Genomic DNA, 22,944 nt, shown 5'->3' on the forward strand with positions numbered 1-22,944 from the left:
TCCGTGGTCACCAGCCGCGGGGTCTAGTGGGAGGAGCAGTTGCCCAGCTACCGCTCTGCGCTTCCTGTTTCCGGTTCCCGGAGTGGAGCACCGCGAGGCCCCGTGGGGAACGCTGGCGGTGACAAGGTCCCTGGGACCGGGGTCTGCGGCTGGCCCCTCGCTGGCCCTGTCTCCCAGCCCCAGGCAGGGACTCCCCTTGGGAGTCTGAACTTTGGCCACTCCCTTTGCCCACGACACGTGAGTATGAGGGGTCGGTGAGCGCTCACATCTCGGCGTCGTGTGACAGGGGCCGGGACCACCAGGTCTCCCTTGCCCAGGGTTCTAGCCCCAAATACAGCTAAGGAGCCCTGGAGCAGCGTCGAGGCGTCGGCGAGAGGGCAGGAGTCGCGGAGTCGGAAGGGAGCGATGGGAAAGGACCCCCCACGACCATGGAGGGAAGGTCCGTGTGTTTGGGAGGCGGGGAAAGGAAAGTCCCTCGGTGTGGAGTGCGCTGGAGGAGTTGCCGGAATCTCGGCCTGCATGGTGAGGGGGTAGAGTAGTAGCATTGGCCCTCGGCAGTTGGAAAGTTGGGGAAACTAGGATTCCCAGGCCCCTGGGAGAAGTCTGAGCGGGGATGCGTGTGCGGTGCGGGGAAGGGGAGCCAGGCCGGGGAGGGTGCTTGCGTTTCTCTGTGCCGCGAGCCTCTGCCCTGAGACACAGAGCTGCTCGTACTCGGGCTCTTCGGCACGGGCCCTTTTCGCTCACTGGGCTGCTCCTCTGAAAGCGGAGGGTGCAGGGGACAGACGGGAAGGACGGGTGTGGACATGAGCAATGAGTCAGGGAGACGGCAGTGGAAATGTCATTGAGAAAATGGAACTCATGGCTGGTCCTGGGTGAGGAAGAGAATGGTTACAGAGACTCCGTGATGGGAACGAACTGCTCCCCAATTCCTGGTTTGGTTCTTGATCATCCCCCTGATGAAGAACTGTTTGGCATGCCCAGGTAGAGCTGTCATGTAATGAGAAAACGGACGGGAACTTTTCAAAAATCTGCAGCCCTGCCCACGTTTCCCAAATACCCAGACACACCGGCACCTTGAGGATCTAATTGTAGCGCATTAAAGGGGGGCCGCTTGGCCCTTGGATGTCATACTCTTCCTCATACCTTTTTGCACCCCCGTGTTTATCAGGAAATTTCCAGCAACTGCCTTTATGCCGTGAACCGCCCAAATTACCCCAGTAACTTCGAACGTATGTAATACTTGTAAATAACCTAGGGGCAAGGAACTTAACCTCTGTAAAGCATCAGTTTCCTCATTTTTAAAATGGGAGACGTTATATCTACTTTTCTGGGTTGTGAAGATTAAGGAACATAATCGCGATGAGGCACTCAGCACATGTCACGGAATCAGAGAGAAGCAGCTCAGCCCAGCATATAGTCAAACCTCAAGCGAAGAGGGAGAAGGATGTAAATTGATTCTCATCCTAACTTTTTGAACCAATAAACAAGTGAAAGCCCGTTCAACTCAGCTAGTGCTGACTGCAGGGTGGTTGGGCTGTCATCCTTTCCTTGTTCTCATCTGGGGAAAGAAGTCATCAACCGTTAACAGATGAGGAACTGACTTTGAGGCCAAAGAACACAGCTTTCTGTTTGAACATCCCTCTAGAAAAACTGGGTCCTGAGAAGAAAAATCTTGCAAGCCTAGAATGTTGAAACTTTAAATTAGGTCTTTAGAGAATATAAGGAAAATGGCATGCTAAATCAATCTAATAAAAGATATCTTTTGTTTCTCTTTAGTAACTCAGCCGGTCATGTTGGGTGTTGAGCAATGAGTTAATTTAGGGAAGGTAGGAGTTGGAGGTCTGAGTTCTTTATTCCACCTCCTGTACAGTGAACTGTGTGAGGCGTCACTACCCCTTCCCGTTCCTCTTCTTGCTTTGTCAAAAAGAAAGCAAAGCTTTGGCTGCCTTCTCTGATCCCACACAAAAACTGATGTGAAAGCAGACTTACCTGGTTCACTCTACTGTCTCTGTCGTCTCATCTGTAAAATAGGGACAGTAATTGTATTTACTGCATAGGGCTTTTGTAAGGATTAATTAATGTATGTGAAGTGCTTCAAACAGTGCCTGGCAGAAGGCAAGCACTCCAACTGTTTCCTGTTAGTGCCGTCAATGCGTTTATGGGACCCTCGGTCTTTATGGCTGGCTATAAATAGTCTGTGGAAACCCCTTATTAATATCACGGTGGTGAATTAATGTTTGGAGCACACAAAGTCAGGGAGACAACTTTCCATGCATTTGTGGTCCTAGTGGAGTATGGGAAACAGTAGGTCAAGTGTAAACTTGTCCAGGGGAGTGGAGAAAATTCATCCAGGGCTCAGAGCTTCCATTTTCCTATCTTTAAATTTATTGGTACACCTTAAATTCTGCCTATTTTCAAGATTTTTATTCTAAAAATGCAATGAAGGTAGTGGGCAAGCATGGAAAAGAATTAGAGGACTTTAAAGAGTATTGGAACCAAAGTCCAGACTTGTAATATTGGAAGCATTTTATTATAAATGAGAAAGACTTGAAAGAATTAAATCTTTGTATCAGAAAAATTAATGATACTGTTATGAAATTAACAAATAGCAGTGGCCTAAAGGGTCATTAATGATACCAGAGTGAAGTCTTTTTTACAAGAGTAAATCAGTGTGTCCTAGGTATGAAGATAGATAAAATGAGTTTGGGAAACAGAGCCTCATGTTTCTATTGTAGAGCAGTACAAGAAACAAGTCAATTGATTTACTAAATTATAAAGTGACTTGTCGACCCCCAAGGATTGTCAGGAATTTGGAGTGTAGAAAGATAACTGTACTTACCGGAAATCTAGAAACTCTTGAAATTTGTGACTTGTATAGCTTAGGTTGAGTTTTGGAAGACTTCTTCAAACTACTCATTTTGACCTAATGAATTTTCTTCGTATCTATATACATAAAAGCCTAAGCGACCCTTAATACCGAATTACCGGTCACTATGATGCGCACTGACCACCAGGGGGCTGATGCTCAATGCAGGAGCTGCCCCCTGGTGGTCAGTGTGCTCCCACAGGGGGAGCGCTGCTCAGCCAGAAGCTGGGCTCATGGCTGGCGAGCGCAGCGGTGGTGGCGGGGGCCTCTCCTGCCTCCACGACAGCGCTGAGGACCCCTCGGGGGATGTCCGCCTGCCAGCTTAGCAGGGAGCAGGCCGGGCTGAGGGGACCCTCCCCCCCAACCCTGTGCATGAATGTTGTGCACTGAGCCTCTGGTATCAGTATAAGACAGGGCCCAAAGTACTGAGTCTCTTTCTTTTATATCTTTCTTCATAGCTTTCAAACAGACCCTTTCAAGTGTCAAAGTGTAATTTGAGTGTTACAGACCCTATCAAGTGTCAGATTATAATTTCAGTGTTATCTTAGGGAGGGCACTGGTTTAAGTAATATTTATGAACTCTAGCCCCTGCACATACTTCTCAGCTGTTCATTTTCTGTGTTTATGGCAAGTTCCAGGCAGAGCCCCCATCCCTCTGGCCTCAACCTCTTCCCTTTAAATATGTGGCCAGCAAAACTTGTTTGATCCTGCCAGGAGCATATTCTTTTGTTAAAGATTAAATCTTGCATGGCTGGTATAGTGAAACTGCACAGTTTAAAGTATTAAACTTTAACTGAGATACCGCAATCTAACTTCACCGAACAGTAAAGAGGCAAGATGTCTCTACTCAGGCTATCAGAATTCTTTTTCCTTTCTGACTGAATTAGACTGAAGGTTATATATACGAGCTTCCTGATGCAGTTGCTTTTGGCAAAGAGCTATTAAAATCTATTTGTTGCATATGTCAAAGACTCTTACACTTTCTACATAATCGAAATATCATTCATTGGTAGTACCTAAGTATTCTGTACCTTGGTTGGTCCTTCTGACAGTTTCTAGAACAAAATATGTGTCTTTTTTCCCAGTAGAACTGAGGAGTTGGTAAACTGCTTTGGAAGTTGAGATATTCTTTTTTAAGCACACCTTGCAGAAATTATCAACAACAGCCTGTAGACAGTAACTCTTCATCAAGGCCAGCACTGTCCTCTTTGCTGAATGTACATTGTGTCCCTGTCCTGAAGGGGCACAGGAAGGACAACAGGTGAGCAATGGTGTCAGCTAGAAAGAGACTTTCAAAATAAGTTTGGGGGGGACGAGGAGGGGAGGGAAGAAGCCTAGAGACCTAAAAATCCAATTCAGAATATTAGGAGACAGGAAAATAATAACTTGGATGATAGCTAAAAGTTTGAAATAGGCAGATACAAGAAACAAAACCAAATTCACAATAATGAAGAAAACCGGCTATTGTAAAATATGAGGTGATAGGTGGAAGATGAAAAGGTTTTAAAAAATACCTTTCATTTAGTACACATTCATATACTTTATCTCTTTCCCTTCTCTTCTGATCCTCCCCCCTTCTCCCAGCATATACACTTTCTCCCAAAAGGATGTCCCCCTTCTACAGCTGCTGGGGGACTGGACTACTGCTGCTGCTGCTCCTGGCCATCACGGTAAGAGAATCCTGGCAGGCAGAAGAAAAAACCTGCGACCTGGTAGGAGAAAAGGGCAGAGAATCAGAGAGAGAGTTGGCTGTACTGAAGAGGATGACACCACTGTTTAACAAAAGGTAAAAATGAGAAGAACCTTAAAGAGCTAGAGAAAATAATTGTTTTTCCACCTCGCCTCTCCAGACAACCTCTGGTACTCCCACCTGCACAGACCCAGCTCTCCAACTTCAGATAGTCCCCAGATCCGGACCCCAGGACCCAACAGACCCCAACCTCCCCCACCCCACCCCACCTGCAGTACCCCGGGCCCCAGGGGCTCTTGGAGGGAGGTGGTTAGAGGTGATACTCACCAGAGAAGGGCTTTTTGTTGTTATCCTCACCCCAGTATATTTTTTCCATTGAATTGTAGAGAATTGAAGGGAGGGAGTGGAGAGAGAGAAAGCAACATCGATGTGAGAGACACGTCGATTGGTTGCCTCCCGCAAGTGCCCTGATGCAAGTACCCTGATGCACGCATGCCCTGAAGGGAGTTGGGGGTCGAACCTGCAACTTAGGTATGTGTCCTTGACGGGGAATCGAACCCAAGACCTTTCAGTGTGTGAGTCAGTGCTCTAACCACTGAGAAACACCAACCAGGGCAAAGAAGGGCTTTTTTAAAAGAATCTTTTTCAATTCTTACTGATTTTATTTTGGCATTACTATTGAATATGGAGGGGATACATGTATAATAACCTCCTCTCTATCTTTATCTGGGATAGCTGGTGCTGTCATGCTTGCTTTTATGATACAGAACAAATTCTCACCCAGTTTTTAGTAGCATTGTGCATTTCTCTAATGCAGAAGAGTAGTGCTTCTAAGGCTGGATCCAAGAGACCAGCTTGTAGGAATTTAAAAAGCATTATTAAATGCTTTCATGAAATAGGACTTTAGAAGTATCAGATAAGCATATTTATGCCTATACACATCATCATCAGTGTCAAGAATCTTCAGGTATATAAATCTGAAGATGACCTTTAAGGAACAAGGGAGTATCCCAAGAACATAGACCCTTATTCACAGGGAAATGGTAGCTAACACTTTAGCATAGTCTAGAGCAGAGATACTCTAGGAATATCTAACTGTCTGGGTGGCGTATTTTAATCAGTCATCATCAACAATTAGGATGGACTGTCCTAATTGATGAGACATTAAAGTAGATAATGCCAAGTCTTAGGTACTGTGGCTGTTTTATCTCTATTCATCATTCTTCTGGTGAATATGGAGGAAGACTGTCAGGGTCATTGTTGTCTCATGATTCAGCAAATATTCACTATTACATTTAGCCATGACATCAGATAAATTGAATGTACCTTTTGGGGGGTCAGAGGTTGGGGGGTAAAAGGAAGAGGGGCTCATAGCTAGTAACTCTTCTCTTCTTCTTTCTCCTTCCTTCCTGACAGCTTTGAGAGCACTGTGGGCCAGGGGCAAGACACGTATATGTACAGATTCAGGGTGTGCAGGGAAGCTGGTAACCACTCCTCCGGGGCAGGCCTGGTGCAGATCAACAAAAGTAACGGGAAGGAGACAGTGGTGGGGAGAATCAACGAGACCCACATCTTCAATGGAAGTAAGACTCTCACTGTTGACTGATTAATTGATCCCAAATCAGTCTCTCAGGCAATCCTGTATGTCCCTCCCCGTCTCTTCAGAATATCATATGGTATGTGTGGTTCAGCATACCTCAGACTATAAACCACAGGATACCTAGTCCCACAGCTCAGCTCCTCTGGAGCCAGGGCTCAGGACATTTATGTGTTTGTTTTAAAGTTAGGGAAAAGCTTATGCAAAAAAAGAAGAATTTAGTGGAATTATATAGCCTGGAGTCCTTTTAATACTTAATGCGTATTTCATGCTAGGCTTGAAAATATCAACCACGACCTTTTCTCATCAGATTAATCAAACTTTGCCAGTTAAGTTATAAGAGATCAAGTTTTGCCAACCAGTCTACAAAAATTTCTCCACCAACTTGTGATAATGATGGTGATAACATTTCTCAAAAGTCAAAGTCTTATTGCTGGAAAAGATTACATGAGCACCTATAATCTAATTCTTTCCCTTAAGGTAGGGGTGGGGGAACCTTTTTTCTGCCAAGGGCCATTTGGATATTTATAATATCATTTGCAGGCCATTATCAATTTAAAAGTTAGCCTCCTATATTTGGTCAAACATTTAATTAACTCACCCCTAAAGCCTTGGTGGGACCAGACCAAACGATTTCCCTGCCCTTATGCAGCCCTCAAGCCAGGTGTTCCCCACCCCTGCCTTAAGCAGATAAATTACCCCCCAGTGCTATTTGCCAAATAACATAAATGACAAAAAAGACTAGGTTTTGACTCGTATCATATTGACTTTAGTGACTGAGAAATCTTTTCACCTTTTTTTACTGTTTTCATATATGCAAAATTGGAAGCAGAATCCTTACCTTATTGAGCTCACATGACTTTTTGAATCAAATATTTTGCAAAAGAAATTTGAACACAGTAAATACTGGGGGAAAAAAAAGAAGAAGAAGAAATGCCTCCCAATCTTAAAAAACATCCACTTTGAACTAATCTGTGGCTAATTTAAATCTTAGGCTTTCTCCACCACAAATCTTAGGCTTTCTCCGCCACCCACTAATTGTAAGGGGCCGCTTCCTTTGATGTTAGCAGGTGGTCAGCAAATGTGCACCATTGTTAAGGAATGAATCACAATTAGTTTTGCACTATCAGGAGCCTACCTCTAATGTGGAAAATTAAGATTTTTTTTTAAATTTTTTTTTTACATTTTTGTTGATTTCAGAGAGGAAGGGAGAGAGATAGAAACATCAATGATGAGAGAATCACTGATCGGCTGCCTCCTGCACACCCCCTACTGGGGATCGAGCCTGCAACCCAGGCATGTGCCCTTGGCCGGAATTGAACCTGGGACCCTTCAGTCCACAGCCGATGCTCTATCCACTGAGCCAAACTGGCTAAGGTGAAAATTAAGATTCTTGTATGAATATTTGATTCTTAGTTGTCAAAGCAAGGGAACATAAAGCCAAGTTTTAGCTTGGCATTTCCAGTATACAGAGTTCATACTGATGAGGGTTATTTTAATTAAAACCAATTTGTCTGAATGTCCCAATTCCATCTTACCACAGTATCCAGGTCTGCCTCTACTTTTCCCCCACCCCCAAAGCTCCATTTTCCTTGTCCCTCCTCAGGTAATTGGATTATGCTGATCTATAAAGGGGGTGATGAATATGACAATCACTGTGGCAAGGAGCAGCGTCGTGCAGTGGTGATGATCTCCTGCAATCGACACACCCTAGCGGTGAGGCGCCCTGGGGCATATGAGCCTAAAGAGAGAAAAGGACTGACCTGAGGTGGGAGAGACTTTCCAGAGGGTACAGGATACTTTGGGATGGATTAGGGAAAACTCGAGGTTCAGTTCTTCCCTGTATCTAGATACCCATCTTCAACATACATGGAAAATAGGCTATTGGACCAGGAAAACAAATGTTTTGGAGTTTAGTGGGGTTTTTTTCTTTATATAGATGGAGTCAAAACATTTTAAATGTGTTTTGTCCTTTCATCATCAGGACAATTTTATCCCTGTATCTGAGGAGCGAGGCAAAGTCCAAGATTGTTTCTACCTCTTTGAGATGGAGAGTAGCCTGGCCTGTTCCCCAGAGGTCTCCCACCTCAGTGTGGGTTCTATCTTACTTGTCACGTAAGTACTCTTTTTTTCCCTTATCAGTCCAAGCCTTTCCCTTTTTTCTTTTTTTTAAATCCTCACCTGAGTATATGTTTTTAATGATTTTTAGAGAGAGGGGAAGAAAAAGAGAAACATCGATCGATTGCCTCCCACACAAGCCCCATTCCCGGGGATCAAACCCACAACTTGGGTATGTGCCCTGACTGGGACGACACTCCAACTGAGCCGCACCAGCCAGGGCTCCCTTTTTTTTTAACTCATAATTTCTTGGATGCGTATGGGCATAAGGTGTGTGTGTGTGTGTGTGTGTGTGTGTGTGTGTGTGTGTGTCTCAGAGAGGGAGAGGGAGAGAGATAATTGGAGGATGAAGAACTTTGTGAGAAAATCCTCATTAACCTCTGACTATTCAAGTTTTTAAAAATGAGATTTGTTTTGTCCCCAATAAATATTCACATTTGAAGGTGCTTTTTTTTTTTCCTACTGGAGGGCTGGACAGTTTTTAATACTATCCATTAGAATAGCAGTTTTCAGCCAGTGTGCCATGTGATACACTTGTGTGCCACAAGAATTTTTAAAACATGCAATACCTGACTAATCAAGGGCACTGACCTCTTTTCCCTTAGATTATCAAATAAAAAAAAGACAACAGCCCAGCGGGGTGGCTCACTAGTGGAGCATTGACCTATGAACCAGGAGGTCATGATTCGACTCCCTGTCAGGGTATACTGGTATGCCTTTCAGGCTGGATCCCCAGTAGGAGGTATGCAGGAGGCAGCTGATCAGTGATTCTCTCTCATCGTAATGTTTCTATCTCCCCCACTCCCTTCTTCCCTGAAATCAATTTAAAAAAATATATTTTTTTTAAATGATGACAGCCACCCTATCTGATGTGGCTCCGTTGCTTGGAACATCGTCCTGTGCACCAAAAGGTCATTCCCAAACCCGGTCAGGGCACATGCCCAGGTTTCAGGTTCCATCCCTGAAGGGGTGCATAGAGGAGGCAACCATCAATGTTTCTCTCTTTTTCTTTCCCTCTCCCTTCCTCTTTCTCTAAAATCAGGTTTTTTTAGCTCTGGCCAGTGTGGCTCAGTTGGTTGGAGTATCATCCTATACACTGAAAGGTGGTGGGTTCAATTCCTGGTCAGGGCAAATACCTAGGTTGGAGGTTTGATCCCCGGTCAGGAGGCAACTGATTGATGTTTCTCTCTCCCTTTTCTTCCTCTCTCTAAATCAGTTTTTTCTTTAAATGTATCCTCAGTGAGGATTTTTAGAAAATTATTTTTAAGTTTTTTTAAAAATGAAACAGCAAACACAGCATTAGTCCTCTGGTGTGAATGAATCAAAATTATACCCCTTTTTTTTTTGTCAGATTTGCAAAAAATACATTTTCTGGTGTGCTGCAGAATTTTAGTAATAGCTATGTGTTCCATGAGATGGTTAAAAATTGCTGCATTAGATTATTAGAACTTTTAGACAGACAGAATCATGTATCCAAGAGTGACTGTTGGCAGAAGTCAGTCATTTTTTTTTGTGAGCAGTTTGCTTTTCTCAGACTGATAGTGCTCTAATTGGTTTTCTAGGGAAGCTACCTAGCCCCTTTTCATTTAATTTCACTACCTTTCCCCCCTTCTTTTTACAAAACACAGCCTACGAAACAGCTAACAATGAGAACAGAGATTATCCTTAGTACCTGAGTTTTACTATTTCTTGGTTTTTAAGTATAGCTCTTTCTTCAACAGGTTTGCATCACTGGTTGCTGTCTATATCATCGGGGGGTTCCTATACCAGCGATTGGTGGTGGGAGCCAAGGGAATGGAGCAGTTTCCCCACTTAGCCTTCTGGCAGGATGTTGGCAACCTGGTAGCAGTAAGTAACAGGGCAGCTGGCCGGGCCTGTAGCCTGCATACAAGGTTGAGTGACCAACCACCTGGTTTGCCCAGACTGAGGTTTCCTGAGACACAGGACTTGGATGCTAAAACCACAAAAGGGCCCAGCAAGTCAATTGGTTGCCCCTAGTACTAAGTAGTATAGCCTCTTACTGTCTGGCCTTGCGAAGACTTGGCTGGAAGAGCAACACTGTTGCTTAGATTTAAGAATCTGATATAGCTGTTCAGGGGCCTAGATAGGAAGGTGAGACCTAATTAGAATTTTTCTATTTCCTCCACATTCAATTTAGGCTGATCCTTGTTGCTTTGAGGGTTTCTCTTCATTATACCTGCCTAGATAGGAAGAAGGTGAGACCTAATTAGAATTTTTCTATTTCCTCCACATTCAATTTAGGCTGATCCTTGTTGCTTTGAGGGTTTCTCTTCATTATACCTGGAGAAAACTAGTGCTTGCCACATCCTTAGACCATAAATATACTTTGCCTTACCCTAAAGTTGGTTATTCCAAATGACCATTTTCTTCCTTTGTTTCTTTCCCTACAGGATGGTTGTGACTTTGTGTGCCGTTCTAAACCCCGAAATGTGCCTGCTACATATCGTGGTGTGGGGGATGATCAGCTGGGGGAGGATTCAGAAGAAAGGGATGATCATTTACTACCAATGTGAATGCACTTTATATGCCCAGCTTCTTCAGCCCCCCAAACCAAAGCATACTCAGCCAGATTTCTTAAGCAGTCTATTGCAGCCTCTCATCTCACCCTAAATGTTGCTCTTGCTTTCAGTTTGCTTTTGGTTTACATCCTTTTCTCACTATAGAAATGCCTTCCCTTTGTTCCCTATTTTTGTTTTTCCCTCTAGAGAGGTACTGTAATAAGGCCTGTGACAAAAGGCACTATGTCTTGGTATAGGAAGGTACATGTAGGACTAGTTATGAGCAAAAGCATGTGGCAGATTTGCTGGCCTTTTCAAACGCATTTTCACAAGTTTTTGAGACACTGGAATTCTTTAATTAAAAAAAGGGAAAGAAACATTATTTATACAAGGTTTGATTGCTTTCATGCTCAGTCTCCATGAGAATTTGCATGTAAGTTCTTGCTGCTTGGAACTACTTTGCAGTCAATACTTGGTTGTAGTCCAAGTAGTCATTTGGTCTGAACCTGGGGATGTGGTAGACCTGCTTCTCCCACCTGTGGGGTTAGGATGGGAAAAAGTGAAATTTCCCAGTTAGAGGAGTATAAGGTACCATCACATCATTCATTGGCATTTTAGTAACTTTGTAGCTGGAATTGGCCCTCGGTTGTGGTCTCGCAGTTACTCGTCCACATGTCGCCAAAATGCCTAACCCACAGGTCTGGTCGTTAAACAGGGAAACTAAAAGTGATCTCTCCCACTTGGAGTAAAAGTTGGCAAAGCCTTTCTTACCAGTGTTTCTAAACAGGTAGCACTTTCTTCACAGGCTTGTCATTTTGACTTTATTTTTTCAATCTTCTGGAAAGGGAATGGAGGTAGAAGCAGGACATCTAGGGCTCTGCATTCTCTGCTCTAGGCATGGGATTCTACTACGCCTGTCCCTGCTTCTGGCTCAGGGAAGTATCTTCTTGCCCACATTTCTGTGGGGAGTTTTTAATGCTCTCCACCTTTCTGTTTAGGCCATGTGCCCAGAAACCTGGCCTGATCTTTATTTAATAGTGAACCTGTGCCATTGAAGAGTAACTTGGCTCCATGGGGCACCAGAGGATGGAATCAACAGGCAGGGGCCTTTTATAGCCTTAGAGGAGAAAATGAAATTATTTCATCCTTGGACTTTTAAATACTGTTGGAATGACTTTTTTCTTTATAAACAGGGAAAATAATGTTACAAAAAACATCTTTTTGTTATTTGTTCGCACCCCTCCCCACACTCTAGTGTTTTAAAAATGAAAAAAAAAAAAAAACCCTAACATTTTTGTACAAAAACGAAAGATTAAAAAAAAAAAAAACATATTGGCCTAGTCATTTGTGTGAAAGAAGGTAGAAACTAAAGACACTGGATTAGAGTAAGAGACAACTGAGACCAATTTTTATCCTTTTACTGAAGAGGAAAAAAAATATTGAATATTTTTGTTGTATAAGGAATAGTGCCTAAGGCAGGCATTTATCCTCCTGACCTCAGCTCCACACACTCCTGTTTTATAAAGCTATAGGACACAGCAGAGTTGGAACTAAAAAGGTAGAAGACATCAGATAAATTGGAAGGGAGTAGGGGGGATACAGGAAGAATGACAACAGCCACACGTGTGCCAAACACTTAGTCCCTGCAGCAAATCAGAATGATGCCAGCCAAGTGCCTACACTAGCTGGTGAGCCTGCCATGGATGGAGGAGAAAATGTTCAATAGTAAGGGAGTGGATGATGACAAAACTGGGCCGTAGCTACAATCCGACAATCCAGAGGGAGTACTGGATTTTACCGCTTGTGTCAAGCTAGAAGAACCCTCCTCCTCCCATTGGGGAGGTGCACCTACCTTCCACCCATTTCCTTGCCTTGCCATACTATATCTTCTTGGAGAACTAAGACCCTGGCTACCCCACTCCAGAAAAAGGCTGAGCAGTACTAGTTCTCTATAGAGTTCATTTTTATAAAGATTGGATTAGGGCAGGTGAAAATGGTAAGAACTGTAAAGATTTTAGAAAATAAAGTAGAACCCAGAGAAAATGTCCAAGCTCCACCATGTAGCACCAGCAACCAATTCTTGCACATTCTTTCCCTGTCTTAGAAATCCCCTCCACAGATTTATTTAATTGGAAAAGTTATTTATTCCCTGTAAAGTCTGCGGGCACCAGGCAGGTTATAGCCTGGACAGTGGGGAGTGTCTGCCTTAGGCTGCTTTGTGCAAGAAGGCCACCTTAGGTCTCCTTGAGAACGTTGATCTTGGCGCAGATCTTAAGGGCTGGGCCCAGCTTGATGTTCATGGCACTCATAAGATGTTCCTCTTTAAGTAATAAAAGGGCCTGTCCATCAATCTCCTGGGAACGAAACTCCTCTGCAATCTCTTGACAGCCTAGAAGAAAATGGAAATATGTATGAGAAAGTATAAGGTAGCACCACATAGGAGGGGGAAACTCGATGAAAAACATGCAAACGTAGCAATGGTTAATCCCAAAGTACGTGTCCTAAATTCAGTAATATGAAGATTTGAGATGATAAGCTTTGGAAGAAAAGGAAATCGGCAACTGGCTATTTAAAAGAAAGCCAAGATCATGGAGGAACTAAGTTCCAACCAGAGAAATAACCTCATTCAAATAGCCTTAGGAGGGAGAAAGGGTGGGAACAAAAATGTTTTCTTTTACACTGGCAAGAAAAGTTCAAATGAGCCTTTGTGACACTTGTTTAAGAGCACAGAACTCAGACAAATAGCAAGAAGGGCAGGGTGATTTCTGAAGAAAACCATCTCTTTGTCAAGAATAGCTCATAAACATTCCTGCTTTGAAGAGAATGGGGCAATAATGGCCCCTTATTTTCTAATCCCCCTCTCCACTGAAAAAGTCTATCCATGGTAGGTGTCACAATCACATAAAAATGTACTTTATCCAAAAATTAATGGTAAGAAAGCTGAATCATAGGAGATGAAATACATTGAAATTGCTGACATAACAGGATGACAATCCAGATGGAATTAGTAGACGAGCCTGTGGGCAAGTAACTTGAATAAATATCAAAAAAAGTACAGCCTTCAAGCCTCTACTGCTTAAAAGTTGTGTTCCCTGTTCTCAAGGCCTGTGTAAAGAGCTCAGGAAAACTAAGTATGTATGTGACCTGAGTTCTTTTGGATAGGCCCTCAGTACCTTGTAGAGAAGCGATAAACTCATACACCTCCTCCACACTCCAACGGCTGGGATTGCTGGACAGGAACACAGGGTTGATGCCGTGTAATTCTGGGGTAGGTGGAGCTGTATTGGGGTTCCCCAGGTCTCGATCTCCATGCCCCACTCTCACTGATAAAGGCCCAGGAGATGTTGGAGAGAGTGCTTCATCATAACTGGAATTATCTGAACCCCGGCTAGAGTCCTCTTGACCCTATAAAGAAAACCCAAAAACAGTGAGGTCATGAATAAGTTTCCTCTGCCCTCCCCAACCCCCCTGGGTTTGGGTTCATATCAGGCATGGAGGAAAACTGAATCTTACCACAAGTGAGGTAATTTGTACTTCATTTGTAAATGTCCAGTCACCTGTCTACTTTCAAGTGCCTTTCAAGTATAAACTATCAACTCTTGATTCTCCCCTTCTACCAATGATCTAGATTTTCCCTACTCAAACGTAATGTAAGGATTAATGGATGTATAAACCAGTAATCAGAGGAGGAAGAAAAAGTCAGGATCTTGGAATCTGGAGTAAGGCAATCAATGCAAAACCAGAGTTCTGATCTCACACTGTTTAGGCCCATTTTAAAGGTGGCACTGGGACAGCAGCTCACCCGGTGTCGCTTGCCCTGGATCTTGGCACGGGCGATGTCAGAGGAGCTGCGGCGGGGTCCACGCCGACGAACACGAGCATAATTGGCTTCTTGAAACTCTTTCATTTTTTTCCTCTTCAGCCGAAACTGGTGGCTACAGCTCACATTATACCTACAGATCAGGCACATGTAGGAGATCAAAGGTGCTACAGAAAACTACCTTGTTACCCTAAGCTTGTGAACTGGTATTTTAAGAGCTGATTTGGGGAAGACTATGAAAGCAAAGGAGACACTCAAGTATCAGCTGTGAGATTGATGATCCTAGGGAAGGGCTGTAATATTAGATGAAAAAACCACTGCTGAAGATGAGGAGGGGATGCCTCCAGTACCTCTTGGCACAAGTCATGGAGCAGAATCTCTTGGAGCCTCGAAACTGGTCTGCAGGGGCGTACTTCCCACAGTATTCGCACTTCAGGAGATTCGCCTTCTTATCTAGCTCTGAAAAATAAGGCATCACTCGAAAGCTGCATGGGTTTCTGCTGCTGCTCAAACCATCAGTAGGCTCAGAACTGGACTCTAATTACTCTCAGAATTTGCCCCCAAAGACCTACACCACCCTAAAACATAAAGTTCGAATTCCAGAATCATAAAGGCATGTTCATTTTAGTCTTCCTATCCTTAAGCTAGACTATTTCTATTTTGATTACAAATTTTATCCCAATTCACACTCAGATTTCAGCCAAGACTGCATTTCTGAACAGGAGAGAGGAACTAATTACTAATGCCTAGAAAGATATCCCTCCCCCACAAAGTTCCCAAAAGCAGAAAGGAAATGTAAATAAGAGTCTTTAATATAGATTATAAAACCTAAAGAGAACTGGAGATTTAGAAATATCCTATTTTATTTAGATTATCTTTTGAAAAAATATACCCTTATAGTAAACTAGAGGCCCGGTGCACAAAATTCGTGCACTCAGAGTATGGGGGGGTCCCTCAGCCCGGCCTGCGCCCTCTCGCAGTCCGGGAGCCCTCAGGGAATGTCCGACTGCCATGGAGGTGGGAAAGGTCCCACCACCACCGCTGCGCTCACCAGCTATGAGCCCGGCTTCTGGCTGAGCGGTGCTCCCTCTGTGGAGTGCACTGACCACCAGGGGGCAGCTCTTGCATTGAGCATGTGCCCCCTGGTGGTCAGTGCACATCATAGCGACCGGTCATTCCACCGTTTGGTCAATTTGCATATTAGCCTTTTATTATATAAGATAATTTAACAGCTTACTTTAGCCTGATAAAAATCTCCCTAATCCTGTGGAATTCCTTTTGTGTGATTCTACATATTCTAGTATGTGATATAGTATCTGTGTCTGGATGGACATTATATAAGTCCCACTTTAAATTGATGATTACTACTTTATACTGAGTCTTCAAACACATCTGCATGAGCCTCCTTCCCCAGACGGGTCTCTAAGTAAATACTTACCAGCAGATGGGCTGTCCCCTCCCAAGGGGCCACATGACTGGTTCTCATTCAGCCCTGTCAGGAGGCCAGTCTGTAGAGGCTTCTCAGACTCTTTCAGTAACTGAGAACAACCCACCTGTCCCAGAAGAAGGTCACAGTTAAGTTAGCCTAATTCCTTTCTGCTTCTCCATAGCTTTCCCAGCGTTTCTCACCATTAAGTCTTTGCCTGGATTTCTAAGCTAATGGTCAAGTCTGGTTCAGAGAGAATCATTTTCAATATGGGAATCAAGAGGCTCTAACAGGCTTTCTTCAGACAAACACTGGAGAACAGAGTCTTACCCTGGCTTCCTGTTTTGTCCTTTTCCTTCCTAAGTTGAGGGAATGCACTAGGAGTCAGGATACCTATGTTCTAGTTTTGCAACTCGTGGTACTTAGAATAGTCCATTAACTTTCTACCACAATTTTCTTCATTATAAACCAAACCTAGTTTGTCTAACAAAATATTACAGCTTTCAAGGTCACCTCCTCCCTTTTCTTCTCTTCTTCCCAAAACTTTCATTTTCTGGTCCACATATTATTCTTTTCCCCTTCCTTTTACAACTCACCAAATGAACAGCAGAACTGAACCATTCTCTAGTAACTAACTAGTTCTGAGCCTTCTGATTTAGTGGCATTTGAAAAGACAACAGTCAGTCCAAGTCCCCACTTGAAAGCCCCATCTTCCAGCCCTGCCCTCACCGGGAAAGGTTCTGCTCCTTCCTGGATAACGAAGCCTTCAATGATGTGGGTGAGAATCTGGGGCTTCACAATGGCCTGTGGGGGTTTTGAGTCGCCCATCTGTCTGGACACCATGGCTAGTGTAGGAGGTGGTGCTGATGGGGCAGGAGCCAAGGATATTAGTTCACTGTTTGGGGTATTAGCATTCACATTGGTCACTGATTCAACTTTCTCTGGAAAATAAACACAAATTAAGGAATAGATATGGGATAATGTAACTGACCCATCTATTAGCCAAGCCAGCCTAATCTTCCACAATAATACATGGTCACCTTTTTTTTTTCAGAGAGAGGAAGGGAGGAGAGAGGGGTAGAAACATCAATGATGAAAATCATCGATCAGCTGCCTTTTGCATGCCCCATACTGGGGATCGAGCGGCAACATTGGCATGTGCCCTGACCAGGATTCAAACCCTGACTCCTGGTTCATGGGTCCATGCTCAACCACTGAGCCACACCAGCCGGGCTGCATGTTCACCTTTGCTCATTCACCCTGGATTCTGTTTTTTTCAATCTATTCATCTGTCCACCAAGTGCAGACCCATACTCTACAGAACCAGACTTATCTGTTAGCTCACTCACTCAGAACGTTAATCTCTGTGTACTCCAACAGCACTGCAGAAGTCAGTCTCTCACCTCCAAAACTGCTCTTCTCCTCCATGGCCTTTGGGCTCTCTGCTACCGGAGATGCCTTGGCAGGAAGCATTGAACCCAATGTGGAGACATCATCTCTTTCCTCCTCAGACTCAGCCTTGCGTTTCACACCCAATGTCTGGGGCTTGCCCTATAAAGAAAAGAACAGAAAAGAAATCAAGAGTTATAAGTAAAGGAAGATAAGGAACCATAAATACTCCATATTTTCAGATAAAGTTTCCTTAGTTCCAGATTCCCCAATTTGTATATTTCTCACGGTACATTAAAATTCCTGGTCATTCCCAAGAAGTGTAACTTCCACCTCAGGACAAAAGAAAATGCAACGTTCATTAGTCCTGACATAGACCTTGAGACCCTGGATTCATTATGGCCCAACTAAGAACTGTTGTTTTCTAAAGATTATTTAGGTGGTTACAGCTATCTTGATCGAACCCAGTACAGATCCAAAAACCCAGAATGACTTCAGTAGCAGATTTAGGAGTATGAAGTTCGGATATTATATACATTAACATCGCTCTCTCTTACAAAAAGAATACCAGTATCTTAAGTTTCCATTAATCTCTCTCACAAAGGAACAAATAAATACCTTCTAAACTCTTCATTCCCCTACTAGGTTAAGCTCTAATTCTACTCAGCCACAGGTCCACTCTTAAGAGTGACAGTGCCCCCGCTGGCTGGGTTGCTCAGTAGGTTAGAGTGTCAACCTGACACACCAAGGTTGTGGGTTCAATCCCCGGTCAGGGCACATAGAAGAATCAACCAATGAATGCATAAATAAGTGTAGCAACATATCCCTCTCTATCTCTCTGAAGTCAATCAATCAGTTTTTTTTTAATTAAAAAAAGAGAGTGACAGCACTCTCAAAACCATCAGACGTCACTCACCGGCAGGTGCACAGACTGCATGTAGAAGGCAGCAGGGACCTGGGCTACAACAGGTGAGGAGGCGGTAGCCCCACCCTTTACTACATGTGCTGTCCCCTGCACAGGAGCAAGGGTCATCCCAGAGGTCAATGTGGAAGGGCACTCCTGCAGTGCACCAGGAGCCTGGGATGATGGTGGCGAAGAGGCCAAATGGGCCTGACCAGGCTGCATTGTACCTGGCATCCCCCGGGAAGCCGGCACAGCAGCTGCCAGCTGTGCCAACCCCAAAGCCTGTGCCTGGGCTGTACCTGGCTGTCGGGTGCCCACAACTTGCACAGGGATATGGGGTGGTGGTTGCTGGGAAGCTGACATCTTAGCAGGTCCTAACTGAGGAGGCTTGATCGGTGCTATAGGTGGTTTGGATTGGAGAGGGATGGGTGGCTTGGGAGTTGGGTCAGGTGGGAGGGACAAGGGTGAAGACTGAAGCATGGGTTGAACAACCAGGGTTTGGGCTTGCTGCTGGGACTGGGAAGGTGGGACCTGCTGAGTAGGTGGGACCTGTGGTGGCTGAGGGGCAGAGAGAGTTGTGGCTTGCTGCTGCTGCTGCTGCTGCTGTTGCTGCTGCTGCTGCTGGGCCAACTGGAGGTGTGTGGCTGTGTGGAGTAGCTGCGATTGACGGTGCTGGAACTGTTGCTGGTGGTGGATGGCAATCTGCTGTTGGATCACCACTTGTTTCTGCTGGAGGTGGATCTGTTGCTGTTGCTGAATCAGGGAATGGGGCTGGATCTGTGTGTAGGTGGCTATAGGAACCACGCCCAGAATGGAACAAAAAGAAAAGTAGAAAATAATCATCATTATGGGAAGTAAATATCGCCTTTCCAAACTGTACCCAGTTTTGGAATCACACAATGGATGGAAATCTAACCTAGAAGGTCCTAAGAGATCACCTCATTCATTCTCTTTCCTGAGTCAGACATTATCAGATATTACTGTCTCTAATCTTAAAGATCTCAAGAGAAGAACTCCCTTGTTCAATCATTTAATGACCTCCAGTAATTTCTTACATGTGTCTAACTTTTATTTTCTTTGCTATACTTAAATCCTGTTACTTTGAACTCAGTCAAGTAAGTTGGCCCATCTTCTATGTGATTGGACTCTGAGTTCCTCAAGGCTGAGTCCATGTTTTATTCATTTTTACATCCCTCTAATCCAGCACATTAGAAACACTTAACAGTCACTGAAAGAATAAATGTCCATGGAGGTAAATATACCAACACCTTCCCATGAATGTTAATTTTTAAGACTCATCAATTTAGGTCCCCACCATGAGAAGTCTCAGAGTCAGCAGCCGAAGGTTCTGACTTTACCCAGTTTCCACCACTATAAATGAGTTGACAACCTCACTCCCCCCCTCATACGCCTACCAGATTGTCCAGAAAACATATTTGTTATGAAAGCACTCTGGAAACAGACCTGCTATAGTATGTAAATACTAAGTTATTAGCACTACAACTGATAATTAACTTTTGTAAATAAATTATCCATATGTAGCAACAACTAAAGTGCTAGAAACAAGGAAGGTAAAATGAAGGTAAAACTAAACATTACCAAGTAAAAAGAAAAACATTACCAAGTAAGGTATACATACCTAACTATATCTAACCAAAGTCTGAAAGCAAGTATAAACTATTTGGGTTGTTATATTATTTATTCTTCTTCACCCTTATCATTGACACAGATGATCACAAGATGACTGTGTGTGTGTGTGTGTGTGTGTGTATTTTTTTTTTACTTTAGAGAGAAAAGGAGAGAGATCGAAACATCAATGATGAGAGAGAACCATGGATCAGCTACCTCCTGCATGCCCCACACTGGGGATCCAGCCCACCACCTGAGCATGTGCCTTGACTTGGAATGGAACTGTGATCTCCTGGTTCATAGGTCAATGCTCAAACACTGAGCCACAACAGCCAGGCACAAGTTGACTAAATTAAACCAGGGCTCTATTTGCTAGTCCTAAGTGCCCTAGGACACTTATGTCACCTCTGCTCTACATTGGGCCACCTAACCACCATCAAACACTGATGAGGAGAGTATTCATCCTTTATGCTAGATTCTAAGCTCCATGAAGACAGGGGATCTATTTTTCAAAGATGTAACTCTAGCCCTCCTAGAACATAGTACGCAATTGAATAAGAACTGGGTAAATGAATAGGTAGAGTAAGTAAACTAAAGAACTCAGGGTCTAAGGCAACTTGTAAAATGATTGCTGCCTGGTGGAAACAGAAAAGATCTGTTACCTGTCCTCCTGCCTCCCTGAACTAATATGATCAAGGGTGATGTGACAAGAAGCAAGAAAAAGGCAAAGAAAGAAATGTATTCTGAGCTTTCAAGCGGTTCTGAGAATAATGACATGAGAAGTGACCGTTTACCTGAGCTAATAAGGGTCTGGCTGGGAGCAGGTGTAGCTGTCCGTGTCAGGTTCATGCCCACGTTCTGCTGACCAGTCCCATCCGCTTCTGCCTTCTTAGCTGCCGCACTTTCTGCCTCTGTCTGGCTGCCCTGACTCACAGTCACTGTTTGGGCTGCAGGCAAGGGCTGCACCACTCCTGTGCCCTTCCTGGGACAGCTCCCACCACCCCCCATTCCTGAGGTAGGCAACTGACCCAAGCCTCCAGGTGCCTGGCCACTTCCACCTGGACCCATGGACCCTGGGATGCTATTTCCACTGCCTCCACCAGCTTGACTAAGGTTGAGGGACTGGCCTGAGGCCCCAGGGGAAGCCTGAGCCACAGCTAGGGCCTGGCTGGAACCCTGGGAGAGGCTAGAGACAGGGGATGCTCCAGGAGGAATGGCCTTCTGAGTAGAGCCTTGCATTTGAGGGCCTTGGGCTGAGGCCTGTTGGTTCCTCACTGCCAAGTTCTGCACCTGAAAGATAAGAAGAACAAGACTGAGAAAAGGTGAACAAGAGGCACTAGGGTCAAAGATTTCAGTGACAGATTCAGAAGCAGCAAGGATCGCTGCAGATACTCCACAGCCCACCTCAACTTGTATGCTCAATTTCCCAATTATATACATTAAAGGCCTTCCAGTCACCCAGGGAAAAACTCTTATATCAAATTTTATTTTCAGTCTCCTTTATTCAGTATTAAATGTATCACCAAGTACAGTCATTTATTCCTTCAAAGTGTCTCAGATTTTCCCTTTTCTTTCCATTCATTCATTCATTCATTCATTTAATATCTACGAAATACCTACTATGCTTCAGGTATTACACTGGGTGCTGGGAATGCAGAGATGAAAGACACAATCCCTGCTATTAATGAGTACTTTCTACTAGAAAAGACAAGAAAATCACCAATAACAATATGACACTATGCACAGGTATGCACACAGTGCTGTGGGAGCCCAGAATGGGAAGATTAACTCAGAATACAAAGATTACGGAGGGCTTCCTAACACAGGTGATGCTTGACCTGAGGCGCAATCGGTAATAGTGAAGGTGAGGGTTTGAAGATATAGGTAACATTTGCAAGACCACTGAGCCAAGAAAAAGAATAGCATTTTTGGAAATTATGAATATTTCCTTTATGTTTGGAGTGAGTTAGAGGGAGTGGCAAGAAATGAAACCAGGAAGGTAGGCTGAGGGTAGTGGGGTAGAAAGGTGCCGGATCATGAAGGGCTTGGTGTGTTAAAATAAGGAGAGTCTGAACTTCAGTTTGGAAACAGAACGTGTATCTATCGTCTTCATTGTTGTATTCCCAGCACCTAGCACAGTTCCTGACACATAGTAAGTACTCCAAAATATGAATAGAGAGAAGGAATGATGAGTACCTAATTGATGACAGGAAGCTATTGGAGAATATTAACCAGAATAAACATGATCAAATCTACAGTTGAAACCATTCTTTTAAACATTGCTGATGGAAATGGAAATGAAATCAGTACAACAACTTTGGAAAACAGTTTGGCATCATATCCTAAAATGAACATTCACACATCCTACACCCCAGGAATTCCTAAAGAGAAACCCTTGCTGTGTACAACTGGAGGCATGTATAAAAACGTTCACAACAGCACCATTCATAGTAACAAGTGCCTAGAACAACCCAAATGGCCATTATCAGAAGAGAAAATAAATGAACTATAATATATTCACACAATGGACTATTATATAGAAATCAAAATTAATAAAGTACAATGACATACAACAATATGGATGGATCATGACAATAAGCTATTAAGAAAGCATTCTCAAAGACTGCATACAGCATTTTATGGATTGAGAAGAGCACAAATACCTTTAAAATAAAATATGTATTTTTTATATATTCTATTTTTTATTTTTATATACAGGGGTGGGCAAAAGTAGGTTTACAGTTATGAGTATAAAAAAGTTTATTCTTGTATTATTTATTTGTTATATTATTTATTGTTATTACTGACCTACTTTTGCCCACCCCGAGTGTGTGTGTGTGTGTGTGTGTGTGTGTGTGTGTGTGTGAGAAAGGCCTAAAAATATTGGCCATGTATTCATCAATGTTGAAGCTAGATGGTAAGTACGTAGAGATTCCTATTTTTTATATGTTTAAAATTTTCCATTATAAAAATGTCTTTATTATAT

The 22,944-nt window shown here is 43.6% G+C and overlaps 2 protein-coding genes and 1 long non-coding RNA gene across 14 annotated transcripts in view; 2 read left to right on the plus strand and 1 right to left on the minus strand.

The window, feature by feature from the left end:
- On the plus strand, positions 1 to 12,004 carry M6PR (mannose-6-phosphate receptor (cation dependent)). Of its 6 annotated transcripts, none has more exons than XM_014547505.1 (9): positions 3 to 237; positions 3,952 to 4,127; positions 4,451 to 4,652; positions 5,973 to 6,139; positions 7,760 to 7,869; positions 8,138 to 8,268; positions 9,993 to 10,119; positions 10,683 to 10,801; positions 11,789 to 12,004. In XM_014547505.1, the coding sequence occupies exons 3-9, from the start codon at positions 4,474 to 4,476 to the stop codon at positions 11,823 to 11,825; spliced, it is 870 nt and encodes a 289-aa protein (XP_014402991.1). In that variant the 5' UTR covers positions 3 to 237; positions 3,952 to 4,127; positions 4,451 to 4,473; the 3' UTR covers positions 11,826 to 12,004. The 6 variants fall into 6 exon arrangements, with proteins under 6 accessions (XP_014402995.1, XP_014402993.1, XP_014402994.1 ...); XM_014547506.1 differs by having other exon boundaries at positions 3,955 to 4,127; XM_014547509.1 differs by lacking the exon at positions 9,993 to 10,119 and having other exon boundaries at positions 1 to 237.
- On the plus strand, positions 10,293 to 10,626 carry LOC106727761. The gene is made up of 2 exons (XR_001364004.1): positions 10,293 to 10,383; positions 10,485 to 10,626. It is a non-coding gene; the product is annotated as an uncharacterized LOC106727761 (long non-coding RNA).
- Positions 11,929 to 22,944, minus strand: part of PHC1 (polyhomeotic homolog 1 (Drosophila)) — a 21,634-nt gene continuing 10,618 nt past the window's right edge. For 5 of the 7 annotated variants that reach the window (XM_014547502.1, XM_014547501.1, XM_014547500.1 and 2 more), the window contains 9 exons: positions 20,753 to 21,248; positions 18,342 to 19,120; positions 17,440 to 17,587; positions 16,766 to 16,977; positions 16,049 to 16,163; positions 14,961 to 15,069; positions 14,593 to 14,743; positions 13,964 to 14,195; positions 12,191 to 13,179 (listed from right to left, as the gene is read on the minus strand). In XM_014547502.1, coding sequence (XP_014402988.1) covers positions 13,025 to 13,179; positions 13,964 to 14,195; positions 14,593 to 14,743; positions 14,961 to 15,069; positions 16,049 to 16,163; positions 16,766 to 16,977; positions 17,440 to 17,587; positions 18,342 to 19,120; positions 20,753 to 21,248 — 2,397 coding nt within the window. In that variant the 3' untranslated portion in view covers positions 12,191 to 13,024. Of the gene's footprint in view, positions 13,180 to 13,963; positions 14,196 to 14,592; positions 14,744 to 14,960; positions 15,070 to 16,048; positions 16,164 to 16,765; positions 16,978 to 17,439; positions 17,588 to 18,341; positions 19,121 to 20,752; positions 21,249 to 22,944 lie in introns of all 7 variants that reach the window. The other 2 variants (XM_014547499.1, XM_014547498.1) reach the window with 1 other exon arrangement.

The sequence above is a fragment of the Myotis brandtii genome, unplaced genomic scaffold, assembly GCF_000412655.1.
Source record: "Myotis brandtii unplaced genomic scaffold, ASM41265v1 scaffold476, whole genome shotgun sequence".
NCBI classification, from domain to species: domain Eukaryota; kingdom Metazoa; phylum Chordata; class Mammalia; order Chiroptera; family Vespertilionidae; genus Myotis; species Myotis brandtii.